Source organism: Cebus imitator, unplaced genomic scaffold (assembly GCF_001604975.1).
Source record: "Cebus imitator isolate Cc_AM_T3 unplaced genomic scaffold, Cebus_imitator-1.0 Scaffold678, whole genome shotgun sequence".
Lineage (NCBI taxonomy): Eukaryota > Metazoa > Chordata > Mammalia > Primates > Cebidae > Cebus > Cebus imitator.
The window spans coordinates 689,955-712,919 of NW_016107993.1; the positions used below are offsets into that span (position 1 = coordinate 689,955).

General features: G+C 46.4%; 1 protein-coding gene across 1 annotated transcript in view; it reads right to left on the reverse strand.

Annotated features, from left to right (window-relative positions):
- The window catches only part of MEDAG (mesenteric estrogen dependent adipogenesis), a 26,056-nt gene extending 11,576 nt beyond the window's left edge, over positions 1-14,480 (reverse strand). Inside the window, exons 1-2 of the mRNA XM_017518400.1 lie at positions 13,893-14,480; positions 3,042-3,151 (exon numbers count right to left, since the gene is read on the reverse strand). Of these exons, the coding sequence (XP_017373889.1) occupies positions 3,042-3,151; positions 13,893-14,170 (388 nt within the window). The 5' untranslated portion in view covers positions 14,171-14,480. The remainder of the gene's footprint in view (positions 1-3,041; positions 3,152-13,892) is intronic.
- Positions 14,481-22,965: the final 8,485 nt, after the last annotated feature.

Genomic DNA, 22,965 nt, shown 5'->3' on the forward strand with positions numbered 1-22,965 from the left:
TCTCTGTCACGCAGGCTGGAGTACAGTGGCGCAACCACGGCTCACTGCGGTCTCAACCTCCTGGACTTAAGTGATCCTCCTGCCTCAGCCTTCTAAGTTGCTAGGACCACAGGCATTTGCCACCATGCCTGGCTAATTTTTGTATATTTTGCAGAGACAGGGTTTCATCATGTTGCCTAGGCTGGTCTCGAACTCCTGAGCTCAAGCAACCTGCCATCCACAGCCTCCCAAAGTGCTGGGATTATAGGCATCAGTCACCATGACTTGTTGGGTATTCAAATCACAAGTTGGCTCTTACAGAAACTTTCTTCTTTGCAAAAGAAAATCTGCAAAGTTCAGGAAATGGGGCTGCTCCATGCTTTCCATGTTCAGCCCCACCTCCACCGCATGACCAGCTCTCCCCAGCCTCTCCAGGGACCAGACATGCTTCTGACAAATGACTAGTCTATGGTTCTAAGGACCAAGGCAGCTGGAGGTTGATTCTTCTCCCTGCCACTACCCTTAACACAATCCCAAGTGGAAAAACATGTCCCTCTCATTGTTTAAATAGTAGCACGTGTCTATCCTGGTAGATAGATTTTTTTTTTTTGTAGTTGGTTAGTTTGGTTTGGTAACCCCTCATGTTCATTTCTGCATGATTGAAGCCAGAAGGTTGTTTACTCATTAGGAAATATAAAGTATTATTAACCAGTGATCTCTTAACGTTTCCAGCCTCCAGCATCAAGTTCCATGGTTTTAATTACTCAGAGCTTGGTCTAGGGAGACACATTGACACCTGTGTTCTCCTCCATTTAACAGCCAGGGACCAGCCACTGTGTGATTTTTAGAACTCAGTGTTTTACACTGGCTTTATCTCAGAGACAAACCTTTGGTCCACCAACAGCAAGTGTTTACGTCCTCAAGGAAGGCATTTTAAACTAACCTTATTCATCTTGGTTTTCCTTCCTATGTTTCTCTTTCTCCCAAATTATTTTTTGGGCACTTTAGATATAAGCTGCCTTATATCAACACATAAACAAATAGAGCAAGCAAACTCTTTGATATCTTGAATTAAATCTCATGTAAACCAAACCAACGCCTTCAGGCTCATTATGTACTCATGGCCACCACACCCTACAGTTGTGTTGATGGGGCAGGTTGCGCACTGCACAACTCTAGCGCTCATTCACATTTACAGACATTGTCTATTTGTATAGCATGACAGACTCCTGGGAAGCATTGGTAATTATCTTGAGGAAATCGTGGCTTTTCTGATTTGCACAAAAGTGCAGTTTAGAATAGCAGCAAGACTGGACAGATATCTTAATCACAATTTTGCAATTTAAAATTGACCATTTTAAGCTTCTGTGTCATTATGGCTTTTATCACAATTAATCAGTACTGGGTATGTGGATTTCTGTTGCGCCGACTCATTGCACTATAGCATGCCTCAGACACATGCCTCCCTCCATAATAGTTGTGCGACAACCTCATACATTCTGTAGGCGACCTAAGAATTCCTCCTGTATTGCTACCTATACTTTGATTAAACTGTTAAAATGAAGAGGTCTCTTACTCTTTTTTTAGATTCCTGCTAGGGATTGATGCAGGAGGTGTACTTGATACAGCTGTGAATTACATTCCTAAAGAACTAGCTGGCTTTCTGGTTATAATCAAGCCAAAGAATATGTGGGCTTCAGATATTCTAATGAGCATTTCTTGTTACTGGGCATTCTGTTCCTGACCTCTCCAGCAGAAAGAGCATTGTGACTTTTTATTGTAAAATGAGCAAAGAGAGCTGCACAAATCTGAATGAGAATGAATGTTTGGGGAAGTCTATTTGAAATTCATAGATCACTTCTTATTCCCTTAGACTCATTTTAAGGATGTTAGTTAGAAGCAAGTTTAAGAAATTCTACTCTATGACAGAGCATTGTGCCCATGATTTCCCCCACATATCATTCTGAGCAGGAGGAAGAAGGCAAAATGGAGACATTTTCATACTGAAATTTGTTTTAATATAGTTGTTACCAGCTAATCTGATTTCTTGGAAGAAACAATAAACAGATGTGTCTAAACATGACATTCCAACATCATAGCATGAAACAGAAAAGGGTCCACAACTGCTATTTATCTTCTTAGTTTCCTCATCTATAAAATGGGGATAGTGTAAGCACCTCCTAGCTGGGATAATTACGCATCCTAGTTTGCCCAGGTCAGTTTATACCTTCATCCCAGAATAATTATTGATAGCAATGATGTTCCTGTTAATAACGTCCTCAGTTGATAAGCCCTACAAAGTTGTTGTGCTGATCCATTACATTAGAGCACTTCTTAGACATAGTAAGTGTTTGATACATGGTAGAGCATGTTATATATATCATCCTCATCACTCCAGTCATTTCTGCAACCTCCCAAGCCTCAGAATGTCAGATCACTTCCTGCCTAGACAGGAAGTAGGAAAGAAGCTCTGAGACAGGTGGCTTCTGCCCTAGAATCATTGAGACGTTTGTTCAGCAGGCTTGTGCTGTGCTTCAGGTGGCCTCATACACCAGGCTCCTTGCTGTCCACCTTATCACAAGCTAATTTCTGCCCTGCTTTTCAGCATACCTCGGTCCACAGTCCAGCCCAGTTTGGTCCCAGCAAGGACTAAGCCAAAAATATTTAGATACTGATGTGATTTGGATTTGTGTCCCTGCCCAAATCTCATGTCGAATTGTAATTCCCGATGTTGGAGGAGGGGCCTGGTCAGAGGTGACTGGATCATGGGGGTGGATTTTCTCCTTGCTGTTCTCATGATAGTGGGTGAGTTCTTAAAAGATCTGGTTGTTTAAAAGTGTGTAGCACCTCCCCTTCCGCCTTCCTCCTCCCGTTCCATGTAAGACATGCCTGCTCCCCCTTCACCTTCCACCATGATAGTAAGTTTCCGGAGGCCTCCCCAGAAGCAGAAGCCTGTACAGCCCGCAGAACCATGAGCCAATTAAACCTCTTTTCTTTATAAATTGCCCAGTTTTAGGTATTTCTTTATAGCAGTGTGAGAACAGGCTAATATAGATACTTACCTTTTGAGGTGTCTTTTTTGGTCTGTACATTAATAAAGAACAACATTGGTTTGCTCAATATGGTTTCCCTGTAGTCTTTATAATCACAGTAGTTGGTCAGTTCCACATACCTGTGAAAAAGCAGAGATCACTGCAAATGTAACACACCCTTTCATATAAATTAGGAAGGGGATGTACTGGACAGGTACTTGGCACAGCCACAGACCTTGGAGGGAAGTTCCTTGAAATGTTTCCTTACAGAGGTTACCGTATAAATAAATCTTTCTCTGGTCGTGGCTGATGGGAGGAAGGATCAGCGTGCAGCCCACAGGTGGACATGGTCCTTGGGGTGTCCTGGCATCAATGCTTGGCTCTCAGACTTCACCGGTGATCATCAGCATCATCTATCATTTGGGCTAAAAGGGTTCGTTTGAAGCTGTAAGAGCTCTAAGTCCCTCTGAATTGAGAATGAATTTGACTTAATAAGTAGAATTAACTGGATCTTCTCCAGTGGAGTCCTCCTGTCTAACTGGTGGGTCTGGAATTTTCCTTTCCTTCTCTCCACTTTCCCCACTAATCCCAAGATAAACCCATCTCCCTCTATAGATTACAGAATCAACCAATATTCATACGAACATTACTAATTCACATCTCCCCTGTGCTGAGTTTGTGTAATTAAAACATCAAAACAACTGATGTTGAACTTTTCGCCACATCCTTGTTAAATTTAGGCTTTTTTGTTTTCATTCATTGTTCTCATTTAGGAAGATCTTTCTGAATCCTGACTCTGTCATCCAGCATGTTGTTAGCTTTCTCTCCCTGCCCTTCTGCTCTTCCAAGCAGCCTAGCTGCATCCCTATCCGCATTATTGATAAAAAGGTCCAAGTGGAGATTAGCTTCCTTCAAGAAGTTGACTAATTTTCTAAGTAAACCCAAGCTCAGATGCCATGTGGATGTAGGCAGGCAAATGGCCCCCAGTGGGCTGAAGGATGAGTCTGCCGCAGCCTCTCTAATCACGGAGCTGGTTCCCCATTGACACAACTGAGAGCATCTGCACGAAGTGAAAGGCTGGCTGAGCGGAGCGCGCGGGCTGCCTTTTGCTACACCACAGCATGTTTGTTTCTTACATCTAGTCATCAGCAGAGACAGCTCCAAGCAATTCTTTCCGGCTGGTTGTCCTTCCAGTGCCTGACATGAAAATCACAGCGTTGGCAAGAAAACAGCCGCTGCAGGGAGCTGTGGCCACAGTCATCTCGGAATCCCTCCCCTGCGCCCACTTCCCACCACCCCTTGGAGGGGCCAGCACACAAGACCGTGACCGGGGCATGTGTCAAGAGCAGGCAAGAGAATATCTACCCTGAGGCAGGAAAACACGGCTTCCGCTCGGCTGTCTCCCAGCTTGGTTTCTTAGAAATCTATGTCATTATCTTTCTGCTGGGATTGTCAGACCTGATTTTGAGAGCTTTTAAAACCTGACCCCTGATGGAGCCTCTAAAATGCTTTCTGCCTTCTATTTCACCAGGCTTTTAAAGCAGTCTCCACCTCCAACTACATCTGTAGTGGTGGCTGCTTGGGGGCTGTTCCTGGGGTGGGGAGGGGAACATGGAGCTGCAGTGTTCCAGAGAAGAAAAAGGCAGATGTGGGTGTTGGTGCTCACAGAGTGGGTGAGGATGGCAGGTGGAGAGGAGAGGACGATGGGAATGGAGGAAGGGCGCTGAGGTGGGGTGCTGGGGTGTTACAAGGAAATGGATGGCCAGGTAAGAGAATGCAGACCCCAATGGGGCTTTTGTATGACTCTCCCTTCACCTCTTTCCTGTCCTCACCCTCACCTAGGCAGATTAGGAGAAAGGAGAAAGGGGGTGAGATGGGGGAACCTCAGGAGACTGAGGAGAGTGGCACTGGTATTACAAAACAGCTGGGAGAGAATTTTCCTGCCCTTCTTTGTCCCAACTGACCAACTGCCAAAAATTACTAGAGAAAGAAAGCAAAGGAGAAGGCAGGGAAAAGAAAACCACCATTCGCTGGGCACATTCATTCATTCACTCAGCAACTTCATTGAGTCCTGCTGATGAGCCAGGCACCAGGTGAGCATTTACATGGGTCTCATTGCCTTATTATGCTGGAGGGGCTCAGAGCCCAGAAAGGGAGCAGTGGAAGGAGGCAGTGCAAAGTGCCCCTGTGCTCACCCATTCCTCTTGCCCATCTAGTCAGCTGCCAAGCGCCCGGCATCGGGCAGGCAGGCAAGAGTGACTTGGGAGGGGGGTGAAGAGAAGGTAAAGTCTGTGGTTACATGGGGGGTTGAGGATACAGAGGGAGAAAAGAGAAAGAAACTCCCTGTAGCAAAGGAGGAAGAGAAGGGCAAGTCTGGTTGGCATAAACATAAAAAAAATAGATGGGTGATGCAGGGGCAGGGGCAGGCTTCACCTGTGACCCATTCTTCCACCACCCTGTTTACGTGGAATTCAGTCATGGTCATTTTGCCTCCTTTAATGTATTCCTCAGGGTGATTCCTCCATTCTCTCATTATCTGGAGTCTGATTGTCATTCTCTGTGGAAAGCGTAGGTATCCATGTACAATGCGCCCAGAAATCTGCAGTTTCAATGCCTTTTCTGATGACACAAATGCCAGTGCAGTATCTCTCTCTGCATATAAAATTGATTGACATCTGATGGGTCAGTAATGCCACAGATAAAATCTCAACTTACAAATGATCTCTGGTTCAGAGAATAATCAGTTTTCCCTGGCATTTGGTGGAAGGCTTTTTGAATGCTACTGGGCTCAAAGAGCACATATTAGGCATGAGCACAGAAGGAAGCCTGCTGGCTAGCCACACGTTGAGTGTAATGTACAATCTACACGTGATCTATCCATTTTCAAACCTGAATTTCATAAAACACCTTGGAAAATAAAACTACATGCAACATAATTTAATCTGCCTTTGATGATTCAGGGGGCACTTGTGAACCTCAAGAGGCTGTAAACCTCATCACACTGCATGCCAGTTATCACTGTACCACAGATGTGTAAACACTGCTTATAGAAGCGCTCCCATGCCAGAACTCACAGACAAGAGATTGTGGCAAGATCCCTATTTAATAAGCGTCCTATCTCAACGAGGCAACAAAGAAGAAATACCTCAGTAGTTCATCCATTTCCAGCCTCTCAGTTATGCTCCAATTGTTAAACACCTTGAAATTCGACTGAAATAAATAAATATGGGCATTCACTAAAATACAATAAGATCGTAGAATTTAGTTATTAAGGTGCACAGATAAATATTTAAGTTTCTGACATTTAGTCACTGGTTTTAGTTTAAGACTAGCCTTACTAGATTATATTAGGGACTAGTTATTTGACCTTCTTTGTTTGTTTTTCGGGAGTCTCACTGTGTCGCCCAGGCTGGAGTGCAGTGGCACAATCGTGGCTCACTGCAACCTCTGTCTCCCAGGTTCAAGCAATTCTCCTGCCTCAGCCTCCCAAGTAGCTGGGATTACAGGTATGCACCACCATGTCCAGCTAAGTTTTGTATTTTTAGTAGAGACGGGGTTTCACCACATTGACCGGGCTGGTCTCGAATTCCTGACCTAAAATGATCTGTCTGCCTCAGCCTCCCAAAGTGCTGGTATTACAGGAGTCAGCCATCATGCCTGGCCTTTAATCATAGATATTTCAGAATTACTAATGTAAATATTGCTTCTACATATTGAATATTTATCATAGTTGCTGAAATTATCATTAGGAATGAAAAGCAAACACTTTAAGATAGACAGTTCCTTTAAACTCTCTTTTCTTCATTGCTTTATCCTGGCCCCAAAATGTTTCTGGAGTGAAAGTTTCTACTCCTGGCTTCAATCCAAAGATTAAAAGGCAGGACGAGGCTGGGCATGGGCATGGTGGCTCATGCCTTTTATCCCAGCATTTTGGGAGGTCAAGACAAGAGGACTGCTTGAGGCAAGGAGGTCCAGACCAGCCTGGGCAACATAGTTCCAGACCAGCCTAAGCAAATCTTGCCTTTGCAACAAATTTTTAAAATTAGGCTGTTGTGGTTGTGCATGTCTATACTCCTAGCAAGTCAGGAGGCTGAGGCGGGAGGATTGCTGGAGGCCAGAAACTCCAGGCTGCAGTGAGCTATGACTGCACCACTGCACTCCAGCCTGGGCAACAGAGTGACACCCTATCTCAAAACCAGTGCATCTAACCAAACAAACAAACAAAAAAAACCCAGCAGGACAATGTAACGGGAAGCACAGTATTTTAAAATAAGATCTAATTCATGCCCTAATTTGCTGGCTATGTGAACTCAGTTCCAGAGCCACAACTCACTCTGACTTTCAGGGATGTCTTCAGACCTGTCTGCATCTGTTCACTCATCTGTGACAAGGGCATAGAGTATTTTCTTCCCACATGATGAGTAAATGCAGTACGTGCAATGTAGACGTATGAATTTGAACCCATGGTAGATGCTTGATAAACCTCACGAATGTCTCTAATCCTGGCCAACTTGGCGAACCCACAGGATGAAGTTTTGTGAACTTCTGACTCACAACCAGGGCTGTGTTCATTTGAGTTCCCAGGAAATGAGGATGATATCAGTATCTGATAAATGAGCAGCAGTTGCTCCTTCCTTGTTCCAGTTTCTTTCCTCATTTTCTCAGTTTCGGAGGCTAGGGGGAACAGCCTAATGACAGCAACATCTGAAAAGGGGGACCAAAAAAGAGCATTGTGTTTTGCTTCTAGAAAATCGGGAGTCACTGAAAGATGGCCCACCTCTAAGACAGCCGCCTTTCAAAGCTGCCCCAAATTTCCCTTGGCTCTAACAATTTCTGCTCAATGACAGATAATCTCCATGGCCTCCATCAAAGGGTGGAGTGTGTGTGTGTGTGTGTGTGTGTGTGTGTATGTCTGTGTATTCATTAAAAAAAAATATGGACAGTGGAGCAGAGAAAAAGAGGAACACACGTTGCCATAGTCTGTGTAGGAGGCCCAGGACTGCTTGCCACTTTCATAATTCTTTGCTGTGACACTAAGCAAAAGCTTGCAGAGCCATTTCACTGTCAGGGGAAGCAGGATGCCCCTGCCATGGGTTTCTAGTGTTAGCTTGATCGCTTCGCACAGAGCCTCGCCCTATTCTCTCTTCCTTTCTTCCCTCCACCTTCTGCCCTAGTTCTAGTGAAACAAAGAAAAATTTTTAGACTTATCGCTCTAATGTCTGTGACACTTAGTATGTGTGAAACTCTGATGGGGCAGAGAATGATTCATTCATTCATGCATGTAAGAAACGTTTACTGAGCACATACTGTGTGCTGGGCACTGGGAACACAGAGATGAGAAAGGAAACAGCCTCGCTTCCAAGACGCATATGGTCTCCTGGGGTGACAGTTGAGAAAAGACACCATTTTGGTATGAAATGATGAATGTGTAACCTTCTTGCTCAAAACGTGATCCTTGGACTAACAACACTGGAATCACCTGGCGTGATACAGAATCCAGGGCTCTCCCCAGAATCAATCAGCATCTGTGTTTTAACAAGGTCTCCAGGAGACTTGCATGCTTACTTAAAGTTTGAGAAGCACTCGTCTAACACACGGTCCCTGCTATTCATAGGCTTGAAAACTGGTAAATCATTCAAATATACCAATGCCAGAGAAATGCATAGTTCTCCATATTCACGTGTCCAGACTCCACTGAGTTCTCTCCTAGCCTGCTAAGCCAAAGGGAGCAAGTCAGGAGGGACCTGGGGTTAGAGCCATGTATTGAGATGAGATGGGCAGTAGGAGAGAGATTGTCCTGTCAAACCAAACAGCCCACAAGAGTTAGGTAAGAGCAGGGGCAGGGGCACCCCAGGAAGAATCACAGCCTAGACCATCCATGGGGACTATGGAGTGGCTGCAGGCAGGCAGGCAGGCAGGTGGCAAGGACCAGGGGAGCTGAGGGTAGGAAGGAGACATAAGTGTGGCTGCAAGTCCAGAGCCTGGCTCCGAAGAAGTCAGGCAGGAGAGAAGGCTGGTGGCACATCGCTATGGAATCATCAGATCTGAGTGTGATTTCTGTCTCTGTGATCTCAGCTAGTGATTTAACCTTGCAGATATCCATTTTACTCACCTGTAGAATCTGGCTAACAAAAGGTACCCCGTGAGGTGGCTAAGAGATTAAATAATGTGTGTAAAGTTCTTGGGTCTGGGGCTGCTTCATGGTATTATTATTATACTTCTCACTTTACAGTTGAGGAAACGGAATCCCATGGACAGTAAGTAAATTCCCCAAGGTCATTCAGCTGGTAAAGAGCAAAGCCCTTCCTCTAGACTGACTCCTAAGAATCTCACAGCTCAATGTGTGGATGGTTATTATTCCACCAACATCACTACGCATCCCGCTAAGGGGCTGCTGCCTAAGCAGGTTGCTGCATCTAAGACTACACCTTCTAACCTCCAGCCTCAGGTTGGGGTCCCTTCTGGGCCTGGGCGGGCAGGCAGAACCCAGCACTTCTGACTGCAGGGTGGAGGCGAGGCTTTCCCAGTAAACTTCCAAATGCGTTCCAGCCCAACTGTCCTTATTCTACCCCTATGAGTGCCGCTCCACCTCACCTGCATTCTCTGCCATGGGTGGGAGTCATTGTCACCCATCCAGGAGCAGGTCACAGCTCTGCTTTTAGTGACTTCCTTAAAATCACTACACTTACTTCCTCTTGTAGGCTGATTGTACAAGATGTGCACTAGCTGATATCATTCCTGTCTTTTATTTGTAGATTCAGGAAATGAGTGAGAAAGCAAGATTATTTCAGGTTTGAGGCAATTTGCTGAAAGCACAGATTCTCCTGGTTCTCTGGTTCCCCCACTCAGCAGCATCTGACTTAGATAAATTACTTAAGCTCTAAGTGCTAATGCTTGTACCTGTAAAAAGGAGAAACAGCAATCGTGAGAACTTTGTAAACTTTTATGAGATAATAGTTGTGAAAGACTCTGCACCATTCAAGTAAATGTTAGTAGCCACCATTACTATTGTATTTATTTATTTATTTTTGAGACGGAGTTTCGCTCTTGTTACCCAGGCTGGAGCGCAATGGCGCGATCTCGGCTCACCACAACCTCTGCCTCCTGGGTTCAAGCAATTCTCCTGCCTCAGCCTCCTGAGTAGCTGGGATTACAGGCACGCGCCACCATGCCCAGCTAATTTTTTGTATTTTTAGTAGAGACGGGGTTTCACCATGTTGACCAGGATGGTCTCGATCTCTTGACCTCGTGATCCACCCGCCTCGGCCTCCCAAAGTGCTGGGATTGCAGGCGTGAGCCACTGCACCCGGCCTGTATTTATTTTTATTTCCCAGACATCCTCTTTCATGCTAGGGGAGTACCAAAAAGAAGGGACTCCAGGTCTTCTTTGCCAAACTTTTGCCGTTATATGTCACCAAGAGGCTGCTTTATATGAAAAAAAAGCGATGTGTGTGTGTGTGTGTGTGTGTGTGTGTGTGTGTGTGTGTGTGTCACAGTTAATGGTAATTTTGACTTTTAAGTATTGAATGAATAGCTCCCTGAATGACCATTACACGCATCTGGTGTCCTGAGCATGTTGTGTTTACAACATGGGTGAAAATCCTGATCTTGAAAGAAAAAAATAAAAATAAAGATCTTGCCAGAAATCCTACAAAGCAGGGCAAATATTTTTCCAGTAGGTTCTTGAAGGAACTTTAGAGCTGGTGGCCATCACTAAACCTTTTCACTACGCTAGATTTCCTTAGTTTACTTAGTAGATATGTATTTAGAAAAAATGGTCAAGTATTAGAAAATGAACCTAAGTAGGGTTGCTAAAATCATCTTTGTGCTGTCGCAGCAAGGGAATCATCTGAAAGTCAAGGTCAGTGGCTCTTAGCTTTCGTGGGTCCTTGGAAAAGGGCCTCATGAAAGCCACAGTACACACAGATGAGTCCCCAGAAAGAAATTCTAATTATACCATGGGCTTATCCCATATGCCAAAAGTATTTGTTGAGTTAAAAAGAATTAATTAATAGAACAAGGATTCTTAACCTAGGTCCAAGTATCTCATGAACATTCTGAATGGTCAGCAAAAATTGGGGATATATCTACATTTCTGGGGTATCTATGTACAATTCTCAAAGCCTCTATGGTCAAAAATGATTAAGAATCATTTTGCCATTTGGGAATCCTGGCCATCTTCATGGCTGCTCTTGGTTAGAAGCCATCCCACACCCACGGCTGGAATATGGTGGCCACAAAGAAGATGAAAAGTCCCTGGAGTCCATCAACTCTAGTCTCCAAGCCATTAAGAAGGGTGGAAAGTACAAGCTGGGGCAAGTCAGTTCTGAAGATGATGGACAAGGCAAGGTGAAACTGATCATCCCCACCAACCACCTGGCCTCAAGGAAATCTGAAATACAGCACTAAGCCACAACCTCTCAAAACCGCCATCTACCACTCCAGCAGTAATAACATTAAATTGGGCACAGCATGTGGAAAACACCATAGGAAGAGCACCCCGGTGTCACTGATCCAGAAAATTCTGAGATTCTTTTTTTCTTTTTTTTGAGACAGGTTCTCACTCTGTTGCCTAGGCTGGAGTGTAGTGACGCCATCTTGGCTCAGTGTAAGCTCCACCTCCAAGATTCAAGCCATCTTCCTACCATGGCCTCCCAAGCAGCTGGGACAACAGGCGCATGTCAATATGCCCAGCTAATTTTTGTATTTTTGTAGACAGGAGGTCTTGCTATGTTGCCCAGGCTGGCCTCGAAGTCCTAGACTCAAGCAATCTGCCCGCCTCAGACTCCCAAAGTGCTGGAATTACAGGTATGAGCTACTGCACCCAGCCCTGAGATCTTTAGAAGCAAGCTAGGACAGACTGATGAAAAAAAATCATGCAAATTTTCTTTAATAAAACTGGCCAGAGCTTGTTTTTCAAAAGGAAGGAAGGAAAGAAGAAAGGAAGGGAGGAATGGAGGGAGGGAGGGGAGGGAGGGAGGGAAGGAAGGGAGGAAGGATGGGCCATAGCCGTATTTTGAGGGAGGAAGTTGTATGCTATCCCCAAAATGATAATCAACTGGGCAAATTTGGAGCTCGGAGGAGGGAAACGTAAGATATTTGAGTTCTGGCTTCAGCATGCCTCCTACCTTCTGATTCACCAGGGCAGACCCTCTCACTGCTGCCCACAACCTAGTCCCCGCCCCTGCCTAGAAGACTGTCTCCATTTAGAACAGATTCCCTCCTGGCCATCCTTCAGGACTGCACACTTAGTTATAAAAGCCTCCTTCCCTGCCTGAGGACAATAGATGGCTCCCTCAATCACCCAAATTATCTTCAGAGGCTCCTTGCTATTTCCCAGATACAAAAGCCCTTACGCTATTGCTTATACAATGGTAGCCTATTATTTGTTGATTTGTGTTTGTACTCTGGTCTGTGTTACCTGGTCATTGTGGCCCAGGTGTTTATTCTAGATTCAAAGCTGTCAAAGGATCACTGCTATTTAATTTTCTTTTGTGTAGGAGGTGTTCAAAGCAAAAATTAGATGACAGACATTTCGGATTTTGCAGCACTGTTTGCTACAATTAGGAGAACTGGTTCTGTCAAAGCCTCACCTATGGCCTCAATTAATTCTGGACATTATTATTTTCCATACCCTGTTCTCAAGTACAATGGGCATCCTCTTTTTAAATCTGCGCACATCTGATTTCTGACTCAGCTCCTCCCACAGTCCCACACTTATGGTTTGGAATTTTCATTTCACTAAGAAAGGGAGAAATTCTTGCTGGAGAATGGTTCTTCAGGCATTCAGAGCCCTCACTATCTTTGTCTGGAAAAGCAAGGTTTTTCCCCTGAAGCTTTGAAGACTGCACGTTCAATATCTCATTTTGTTTGCCTGCCTCTTGGCTCCCTCGTACCCACATGGTGCCACAGCGCACTGTCTTTCCCAGTAGCAAAGGCACTGTGCCTCACAAGCTGGCTGCTTATTCATTTCTGAGTCAAACTCTAGACCATGCTTGCCTCTTCAGGCACTCGGCCCTCTGAGCAAAAATATAACAGGGCTTTGCAATGCAGGCCCTTACCCAGAGTAACCTCTGGAGGCCTAAGGCCACGTGGCATCAGGCCTGAAGTGCCCTCCTTTACCCCATGACATCAAAGACTGCTTCAGGTGGCTGGGCCACATCCTGCTGGCTTCATGCCTGCCAAGAAGAGCTTGGGGCACTTTGACCACAACAGTCAAGTATCCTGGGGGCCTCCTTCCAATTAAGGCCGGCAGGTTTTACACTTATTTCCCCAGAACTTATCTGTGCCTTTCACAGCCCACACGGCTTACAGGGTCTTTGTTCCCTTCTCAGCTGCAGTTTATTTGTTTATTTTTTGAAACACGAAGGGAGGTCAGAGATGGGAAACTCTGAGCTTTTGCACACTCCTCCACTGGGTCACCTCGATGGAGAAGGCTGGCACTGCTCCCTGCCCCCCACAGCCACTCATGCTCCGAAGCCAGGATGTGAGTCTCGCAGCGCTGCAGACAGCCCCTAAAGGGTGTACCCCCAATTTGAGCTCATCTGACCCAGTTAAGGAGCCAGAACAGGAGAAGTATCCGCCAGTCATGCGCTCTAGCTGGGGACCCTGCCCTCCCCCGCGCGCCCAGCCTTGATGCCCTTCTGGGCAGCTTCAAGCAGCAGCTGCAAAATGTCAGTGCAAGAGGCAGAAGAACCAGGGCGGGGAGAGCTTGTCTGCTCCGGATGATAGACGCAGAGGGAAAGTCTAGAAGTGCACGGAGCAGGGGGCTAGGCGGGGTAGCAGGCAGCAAGGACAGCCCAGGATCCCAGAGACCGCAGCCAGGTGGAGGCGTCTGCGGGCACCTGGCGACGAGCCGGGGCACGCGGCGAGGCCACCCACCTCTTGATGTAGCTGCCGAGACGGTAGAGCTGCCCGTCGAGGCGTACGAGGCCATCGCAGAAGACGTTGAAGCCCCCCCGAGCCGCCGCCGGCTCCCCGGGCCCGGCCACCACGAGCTGGTCGCCGCGCAGCTGGATGGCACCGGGCTGCAGGCGCAGCAGCTGCGCCAACGGCAGCAGGGCCAGCTCGCAGTCGCAGGTCCACAGGCTGCGCAGCTCCCCCGACGAGATGGAGGTCAGGCTCGGCCTGGCCACCGGCTCGCAGGCCGCCCCCGCCATGCCCGCGACGTCGGTCCTGGCACCGCCTGCCTCCGGCACCTGAGGGTCCCCAGAAGAGGCCGGGCGCCCTGCCTGCGTCAGCTCGCGCGGGGTGCAGAGAGGGTCAGTCTGCCCGCCTGGCCGGGACCTGTGGCCGCTCGGGTGCCCGCCTGCCCGCCCGGACGGCCCCTCCGCAGCTGCCACTCGCTGGGAACGATGCAGGCACCGCTCGGAGAAAGCGGCCCCGGCGCAGCGCAGCCCCTTTTATCCGCCCTAGGGACGCCCGCGTAGCCCCGGCCGGCCCACGGCCACGACCCCAGACGCTCGGGGCCGAGTTATCATCGTCTCATAACTTGGCCTGCTCTTGTCTGCTCGCAGCCAAGGCTTAGTCATCCCCCTGGGGTCCGCTACTCAACACCAGGGCTGGGCCCCGCCCTGCCTGGCGGACACTGCCGGAGGCAGGAGGTGGGGAGAGTCCTCCCCCTGTTCCCAGGCCCTGCCTGTGGTGGGCGGCAGGGCACACAGCACCACCACTGCCTGAGACACCACACCCCTGGTGTTGATTGGAGAAGGATGCAAGGGCTCTCACCCCACCCACTCCACCTGGGACCCAGAGGATGTCAAAGGCCGGTGCGGAACTCCGATCCCCACCTCAGGACCAGACCTCTCACCCAGCCTCAGTTTCCTGCCATTTTCACTCCATCCAGATCTACCCTGCATTTCCCTTTCCTTCCGCTGGTTCCTGGCCCTGGATCCCTTCTCCCTAGAAATTCCACTGATCATCACATCACTTTTCCATAAAACCTTCAGGAGTCCCACATGGGTTTCATCGCTTTGCTTCTCCTTTCTACTGCACGGTGAACCCTAGACTGCAGTGTGCCATTTAGTGGGGGTAGCAGAGTCTTAGCATCTTCCGTCCTCCCGGGCCTCCCTAGTAGGTCATGGTCTCCTTGAGCCCTAAAATATGCTCATTTGTTCAGTCTATAAACATGTGGGTGCTAGCTATGTGCTCATTGACACGTGAAAGGAGGACTAATTTATTCAATTTAATTAAACACCTATTTCTGCTGCGAAGCCTGGATGGAACAGGAGGAGAATCTAGCCCAGTTTTTTGAGGCTTTCTGGAGTACTGTGATTTAGGATTCTAAGTTACATTCTCAAAGTTGAGGAGAACTTAGAGAATATCTTTAGTTTGTCTTCAGATGTCCCCATATGAACTCTTGTGTAGGTTTAATCACATGGAATGAAGAGTCCTCCTGCCATATCTCATTTAAATCGCAGAATATAAATGAGCCCCATGGTCTTCTCTTCTTCTAGGTGCATACCTATCCTTTCTCCAGACATGGATCTGTTAGCCATGGGATCATTACCCCATCTCTGGGCCTCTCTGAAGAAATCTAATTCGCTGATCATGAATTGATCAATACTGAATCAGTCTTTTGTAGGGCAGGAAGAATGCTCTACCTGAGAAAAAAGCACCCAGAAGATCTTCTTGCAAAGGGAAGTTTGAGGATCCCTGCATAGAGAATGGGTCTGGGGTGGGCTGAGACAGTAGACAGGACTCAGAGGCTGGGTTGTTTTCACAGAGGAGGGATTTGGTGCCAGCAGTTAAATCTATCGTGCCCTATTTAGGACTTCACTCTTGTCCAAAATATTAACAGGGTCATCACTATGCACCAGGGACCATCTTAAGCTCTGAGGTCCACACACACATACACAACGGCCCAATAAGTGCTACCATAGATGTATGGACTAAGCACTATGGGAGATAAGTGGTTCTTAGAGGCCTCCAGAAGGGTGCTCAAAGGAGGTGACACATGGGCTAGACTTTGAATAAGAGTGGCAGCTCCCACGTGAAGGAGCAGCAGCAATAAGGAGATGAGAGAGAAGATTCTGTACCATCCTATGCAAAGAGAGATGCTATGGTCCATCTGGGGAAAGGGGGAGATTTTTAAGTGGCTAGAGGAGACTATCCTATTTGGGATAAGGGGTGAGTTTAGAAAGGGATGTTGAAGACAGATTGTGGCAGGCCCTCTGAGTCATCTAGGAATTTGGATTCTTAAGACAATGAGGAGCCTTGGGATGTTTTAAAGAAACGAAGTGATATAATTGTGCCTGAGTTCAGATAGACACCTTTGCTTATGATCATGTAGAAGATGTTTTGAGACAGGAAGATCAGAGGCAGAGAAACTAGGAGATTGATGTCATAATCCAGATAACATATGATGAGGGTCTGAACAAAAAGCAGCTGTGGAAATGGAGATGAGGTTTCAACATTTTGAGTTAGAGTCAGCTGGATTTCATGAGTAAATAAACGAAAAAGAGCAGGGAGAGACACTTAGTCTCTTGCTTGGGTACCCCGACAGATGGTGACACCAGTAACAAAGTGAGGGTCCACGGGAGGAAGAGTAGGGACTTGGGGAGGGATAGTGGTGAGGTCAAGGGGGCATGAACTCACCATTCTTATGAAACATCGAGATAGAAAAGTCCTGGAGGCAAGGAGTCAGCCGGGTCGAGTTTTGGAGAGGCAAGGTCAATGATTGAGATTTGTAAGTCCCTAGATCAAAGATGGGGTTGAAGCCAAAGAAGTGGATGGGAGCATCTAGCTAATACGTCATAGAGTAGGAATTTGAACCCAAGCCTTTAGTTTACTTCAACATAGGTTAATTGAGCATCTGCTATCTTTAGCGCTTTGCTGGAGATACAGAGTTGAATAGAGGATGGCCCCTGTCCTCAAATAACAGGGAGAAATGCAGGAATTAGCATGAACTAGTCCTCTGGCACCATGTCCAAACATGTGGGTGAAATCTAGTAATATTTTGCCTACGTCTGCAATCTGCTGGTGGAATACACCCTCAACAACAATAAGAGCTGCAAAAGTTGCTTTCAATTAGTAAGTCAATGAGGGCAAGTCTACTACAGAGCCCTCACCAGCCCCTACCCTCCCCATTCCACATAGATCAACTCCACAACTCACCCTATGAGCTTCACATAGATCAAGCTCAACAACTGTTGATTGCCCTTAAACCTGCACCACACAGTCTATGGCTTTCTTGAGGGGTAAAATGTTACATCCGGGTTATATATCAGAATTATATGCATTTGTTTCAGATAAACATAGCAGTCCCTTCCATCAAAATCTGTTTCCTGCCCTGGCACAGTGGCTCACGCCTGTAATCCCAGTATTTTGGGAGGCCAAGGTGGGTGGATCACTTGAGGTCAGGAGTTCGAGACCAGTCTGGCTAACGTGGTAAAACCCCGTCTCTACTAAAAATACAAAAATTAGCTGGGCGTGGTGGTGCGTGCCTATAATCCCAGCTACTCGGGAGGCTGAGGTAGGAGAATCGCTTGAATCTGAGAGGCAGAGGTTGCAGTGAGCCAAGATCGCCCATTGCACTCCAGCCTGGGTGACAAGAGCGAAACTCCATCTCACAAAAAAAAGAAAAGAATTGTTTCCTTCACAGTAAAATATCAACACTTATCTGAGTAGAAGAATTAAATGAAATTTTTCTGTACCTTTACACAGCTCTGTGATTTTACAATTTTCCTGTATTTTCCAAATAAATGTATATTGTTTTATACAGAAAAACGATGTTGAGCATAATAAAAATAGTTTAAAGATGGTTTCTTGGTATGTTGTCTAGAGGCTTCATTTGATGTATTTTCAACAAAACGCCTGCATTTCTTTATGGGTAATTTACGCATTACCAAAATGCCAGAGAAGGATATGAAAAAGTGAACAGAAAAATAAGTAGTATTCAATGTAATGTAAGCCACTGCTAGACAGTGGAGAGCTAGAGAGATCTTTTCACATTTAGTGTCCTTTTCATTACCCAAGTACCAACCAGGCAAACAGTCAGTCCTGGTGAAGACCTTTTCAGTCTTTTTTTTACATTGATGGTCTGCTTACACAGTTGTGTTCATACTGCAGAATTTTTATTCTGCTTTGCGCATTTAACACTATAGGTATATTATGTCGTGAAAATTGCATTTTCTTTGTGAACAGTATTTTATTTTATTTATTTATTTATTTTTTTTGAGACGGAGTTTCACTCATGTTACCCAGGCTGGAGTGCAATGGCACGATCTCGGCTCACCGCAACCTCCGCCTCCTGGGTTCAGGCAATTCTCCTGCCTCAGCCTCCTGAGTAGCTGGGATTACAGGCATGCGCCACCATGCCCAGTTAATTTTTTGTATTTTTAGTAGAAACAGGGTTTCACCATGTTGACCAGGATGGTCTCGATCTCTTGACCTCGTGATCCACCCGCCTCGGCCTCCCAAAGTGCTGGGATTACAGGCTTGAGCCACCGCGCCTAGCCGTGAACAGTATTTTAAATCACTATGCTATTTTCCATCAAATGTATGTTCGATTGTTTGTTTAGACATTTCTTTACTCTTGAATACTCGGATTACTTCTGGTTTTTCCTTGTAAACAATGCTGCAATAAACATCTTCAGACTTTGATTTTGTTTTTCTGTATCCAAGCTCTCAGAGAGGGAATTATCTGGACAAGCGATATGAGAATGTGTATTGCTCTGGAAACATGTGTCATTATTTTCCTAAAGGTTTGTACCAATTTGTCTTCTCACCAGTAGTGATTTCTCTTGGTTTTAAATCCTTGCAATTGGGGTAAGGTACCTCACAGCTATTTACACTACAAGTGAGATTAACAGTTTAGCTGTAATGTTACCACTCAAATTTAGAGACTTTATAGCAAAGCAATCACTCTTGGGTGAGTCTGTGGCTATGGCCATAGGTAGAAGACAAGATAAAGATTTTGCCAACCTCATGTGTTCCCATTAAGGTAAACCATGTTTTGGTGACATTACCAGCTTGCAGGCTGTTTCTCAGTTTTGGAGGTCCAAAGTTCACGTTCAGAAACTTTGATTCAACCTCACTAGATTCACAAAAGATTAAAAATCAATTAGGCACCACCACTACCCCCATTTTCAGATTTTCTGTCAGCCTACAAACATCTACAGGTTTCTTTTGTCTTAGACAAAAATAACTTTTTAAACATTTTAACATCTTACTTTCCCTTTTAGTACCTTTCCATTTCTCTTCTGTGGTCAAACTTCCTGAAAAAAATTCTCTAAATTCCTTGCCTGACATTTACTCCTCAAGACTTCTGCCCTGACTTCTGCCCATCACACCTCCTGAAACTGACCAAGTCCCCAGTGAGCTCCTTGTTACTAAACCTTATAAACACTTTCTGCTTTGATTTCACTAGGCGATGCTTGTCCCTTCAATTCTCTCTTTTCTTAGCTTGTGAAGAACTTGTACAATGTAGAGGAAGGTGTGAAGGGCTTAGAGTTTAAAATCTAACTCTGACATTTGCTAGCTGTGTCATCTTGAGCAAATTTCCTAAACACGCTTGTCCTTCATTTTCTCATCTCTACAGTTAGGGTAATAGAGAGAGAGGCAGGATAGCAGCAACACGGTTAAGATCTCAGACTGTGGTGCCTTGTCACCTGGGCTGGAGTCTTGAGCCTAACTCTGTGGTCTTGAGCACGTCACCCCTATGTGCTTCAGTTGCCTCTTCTGTGAAGAGTAGTGTTTGTGAGGATTTGATGCGCTGTGACGAAGCACTCCTAAGAATTGTCCGGCACAGAGTAAGTGCAATGTGTTTGCTTGATGCCTGCATCGGGGACTTCCGTAAGAGTACAGTGAGGTGACCGCCCATGCACAGCATCTAGCTCAGTGCCTGGCCTTCGAGTAATAGTGCCCGCTCCCCGTCTTCTCCCGGTCTTTGTCCCTCTTTCCAGGCCACTCATTTTCCTGAGCAGCAGAGCTCTGTCCTTGTCCACCTTCCCTTTCCCTGGGTGACTTTCTCCAAATCTTTGGCCCTGATGGCCACTTATAAACTGATGATGTCTGAATCTCTAGCTCCAGGCCAGATTTCTTGTCAGACTCTCCGACCAAGCTACACAACTTCCTGCTAACCTCTCCACATGATTTCCCCCCAGCACCTACAACTCATCATCTTCCTCCTGTCCGATGTGCCCTTTCTCCTGTGTTTCTCATCCCAGGGAGGCGTCACCATCCCTCCATCCAGCACTGTGAGGGCATCCTAGACTGCACCCTCTCCCTCCCTCCCTCCACCCCTACCCTCCTCTGCTGTTCCTCCACCTCAATCCTTCTAGCCAACTGGCTGCCTCCACCCACTGACTCTGCCTTCTACGAATCTCAGGAATGTCTTGGTTCCATCCCAGCCCCACTGCCATTGATTTTGCTTAGCCTTCCTCCACTTTTGCTCAGGACCATCTCAGTAGCCTTCATACCAGTCTCCCCTCTCCCAATCTCTCCTTCCTGCGTCCCCGCCCCCAGCAATTCACATACTGAAGTTCCAATACCCAGCACCACAGGATGTGACTGTATTTGGAGATAGTTTAGAGAACTCATTCAGGTCAAATTCGGTCATAAGGGTGGGACTCTAATCCCATAGGACTGGTGTCCATATAAGAAGAGAAAGGCTCCAGAGCTTGTGGGCTTACAGAGGAAAGACCGTATGAGGATACAGCAGGAAGCAGCTGTTTACAAACCAGGGAAAGAGCCCTCAGCAGAAACTGAACTTGCATCTTGCTCTGGTTTGAATGTGTCTAACAAATCCAAAGCAAAGTCCATGGACTGGAGACTTAATCCCCAATGCAACAGAGTTGAGAGATGAGGTGTAAAGAGAGGTGATAAGGTCCTGGGCGCTGCCTCATGCGTGGGTGAATGTTGTTATCTCAGGAGCCGGTGTGTTACGGAGAGGGTGGGCTTGTTGTAAAAGCCAGTCTGGTTCTCTCTAATCCTTTCACCTTTTGCCAGGGGATGATACAGCAAGAAGCCTCTCCCAGATGCTGGCAACTTGATCTTGGACTTCCCAGCCTCTGGAACTGTCAGACAAATACATTTCTGTTCATTATAAGTTACCCAGTCGATGGTATTCTGTTATTGCAGCAGAAACAGACTAAGACGCAACGTTTGGTGGTACTTTGTGATAGCCGCCCAAGCTGTCTAAGCCCCTTCCTCATGCTCAGATACACCGCCTTTGCTTAAAGCTTGTGGAATATGGCTTGCAGCTCCCTGAGGGTGCAGCTGGCTTTGATGCTGTGGACAGGCTGTCCCTGCCACACAGCTTCCGCCTGTCTTCACAGCCCCTCACTCATCTTTTAAGACACAGTTTCAACATCACCTACTCAAGACTAATTTTGGTGTCCTTCCTGCTTGTCTCGTAGGACAAATGATACATGCTGTGTGTCCCCTTATCACATCATGTACTGTAAGCGTTGTGTTATTGATTTACTTGTCTGTCTCACCCACTAAGCCCATGAGAAAAGAAAACGGCATCTTATGCCTTTTTATTCCTGGTACAATGTGGTTTCACAGAAGATATCAGAGTTATTTTTATTGAATGAATGAATAAATGAATGAAAAGCAGCATTGAGTCATGGTTATATATAAAGTTCTGAGAACAGTGCCTGGCATAAATAAGCACTATTGAGTGTTTGTTAAATAAATGAACAAAATAGATCTGAACATGTCTCAGATCATTTTTTCTGCAATTGTAACTGTAAAAAGTCTTGTGAAAGCTAAAGTAGGAACATATGGGAAAATAAAAGCCCAGATTTGCAGAGAGATCCACTCATGCAAATACGTTCAAATTCGAAGTTATTGCATTGATTCCTGACAACTTTAGTCATGGCTAAACTAGAATGGAAAATTTTATTTCCTTCCCTCTGCTTACCTCATTGGGCTCTGACTGTGTTATTCTCTGAGTTCACTGCTTCCTGTCTGCCCAAGTAAACACTCACTGCTGGTTGCAGGCTTCACGCGGAAACCTTCCCAGGGCGGTCAGTTGATCCTGGATACGTATGTGCTTTGGCACTTTGGTTAAACCTCTTTAATTGCTGGTGGGGTGCTCAGTGCTGTGGGGCACTGGGGCAATTGTGGGTTAGGACATTGCAGCAGCTAGGAGCATCTGGCACATGGAGAGTGTGGAGGAGGTGCAAGTGACTTTGGAGAAGAGTGAGTCTATTGATGTGAACACGTGTGGAAACCAGGGTACCATTTGATTCCACAAACACTGATGGAATGTTGGCATGGGCTAGGAGTGTGGGACTCCAAGATGCCTAAGACCTGTTTGCTGTCTGCAGGGCCTCAAAGCCAAGCCAGCTACAAGTGGTCAACAAGTGTTGGAGGAGAAGATGGAGCATCTGGGAGGGAGACACGAGCACAGCCAGATATGCAGGAGAAAGTCAGGATGGAGGGTCTCTAAGCCTAAGAACAGGAGAGTTGGTGAGGTACAGGACACAACTGAGGGCTCATCTAGAACTTTTAAAGAGATTGGATGCAGTAGAAATCACATTTGAAAGAGTATGTTGTAAAGACTTGAAAATTTTCTGTATATTGTGATGTTTTGGCATCTTGTAAAACCTTGCTGGCTGAGGAGAGACAGACCCTCCTGGATCCAGCGAATTCTTAGATAAAGAACTTAGACTGAAGCATGCCTTTGATATGCAAACTAACCAATGCAGTGCCAGACCTCCTGTATCTGGCCAGTGCACCCCAGGAGGCAGGATTCCTGTGCCTACATCATCCCAGGAGCAGGTGCCAGGCAACAGAGACCCCTCTTTGCAGCCCAAAGCCTGCCAGAATTATTCAGACTAGCCCATCCAAAACCATTCACCCTGTCCTGCCTTGCCTTTCCCCGGAAACTCCAGCAAAGTTTATGGCTTACCCCTCCCCCTCATCCTGTCTTCTGTGCCTCCACCCTGGTGTCTTTCCCATATGGACCAGCGTGGCATGTGTGCCCCCTGTCCTTAGGACCTGT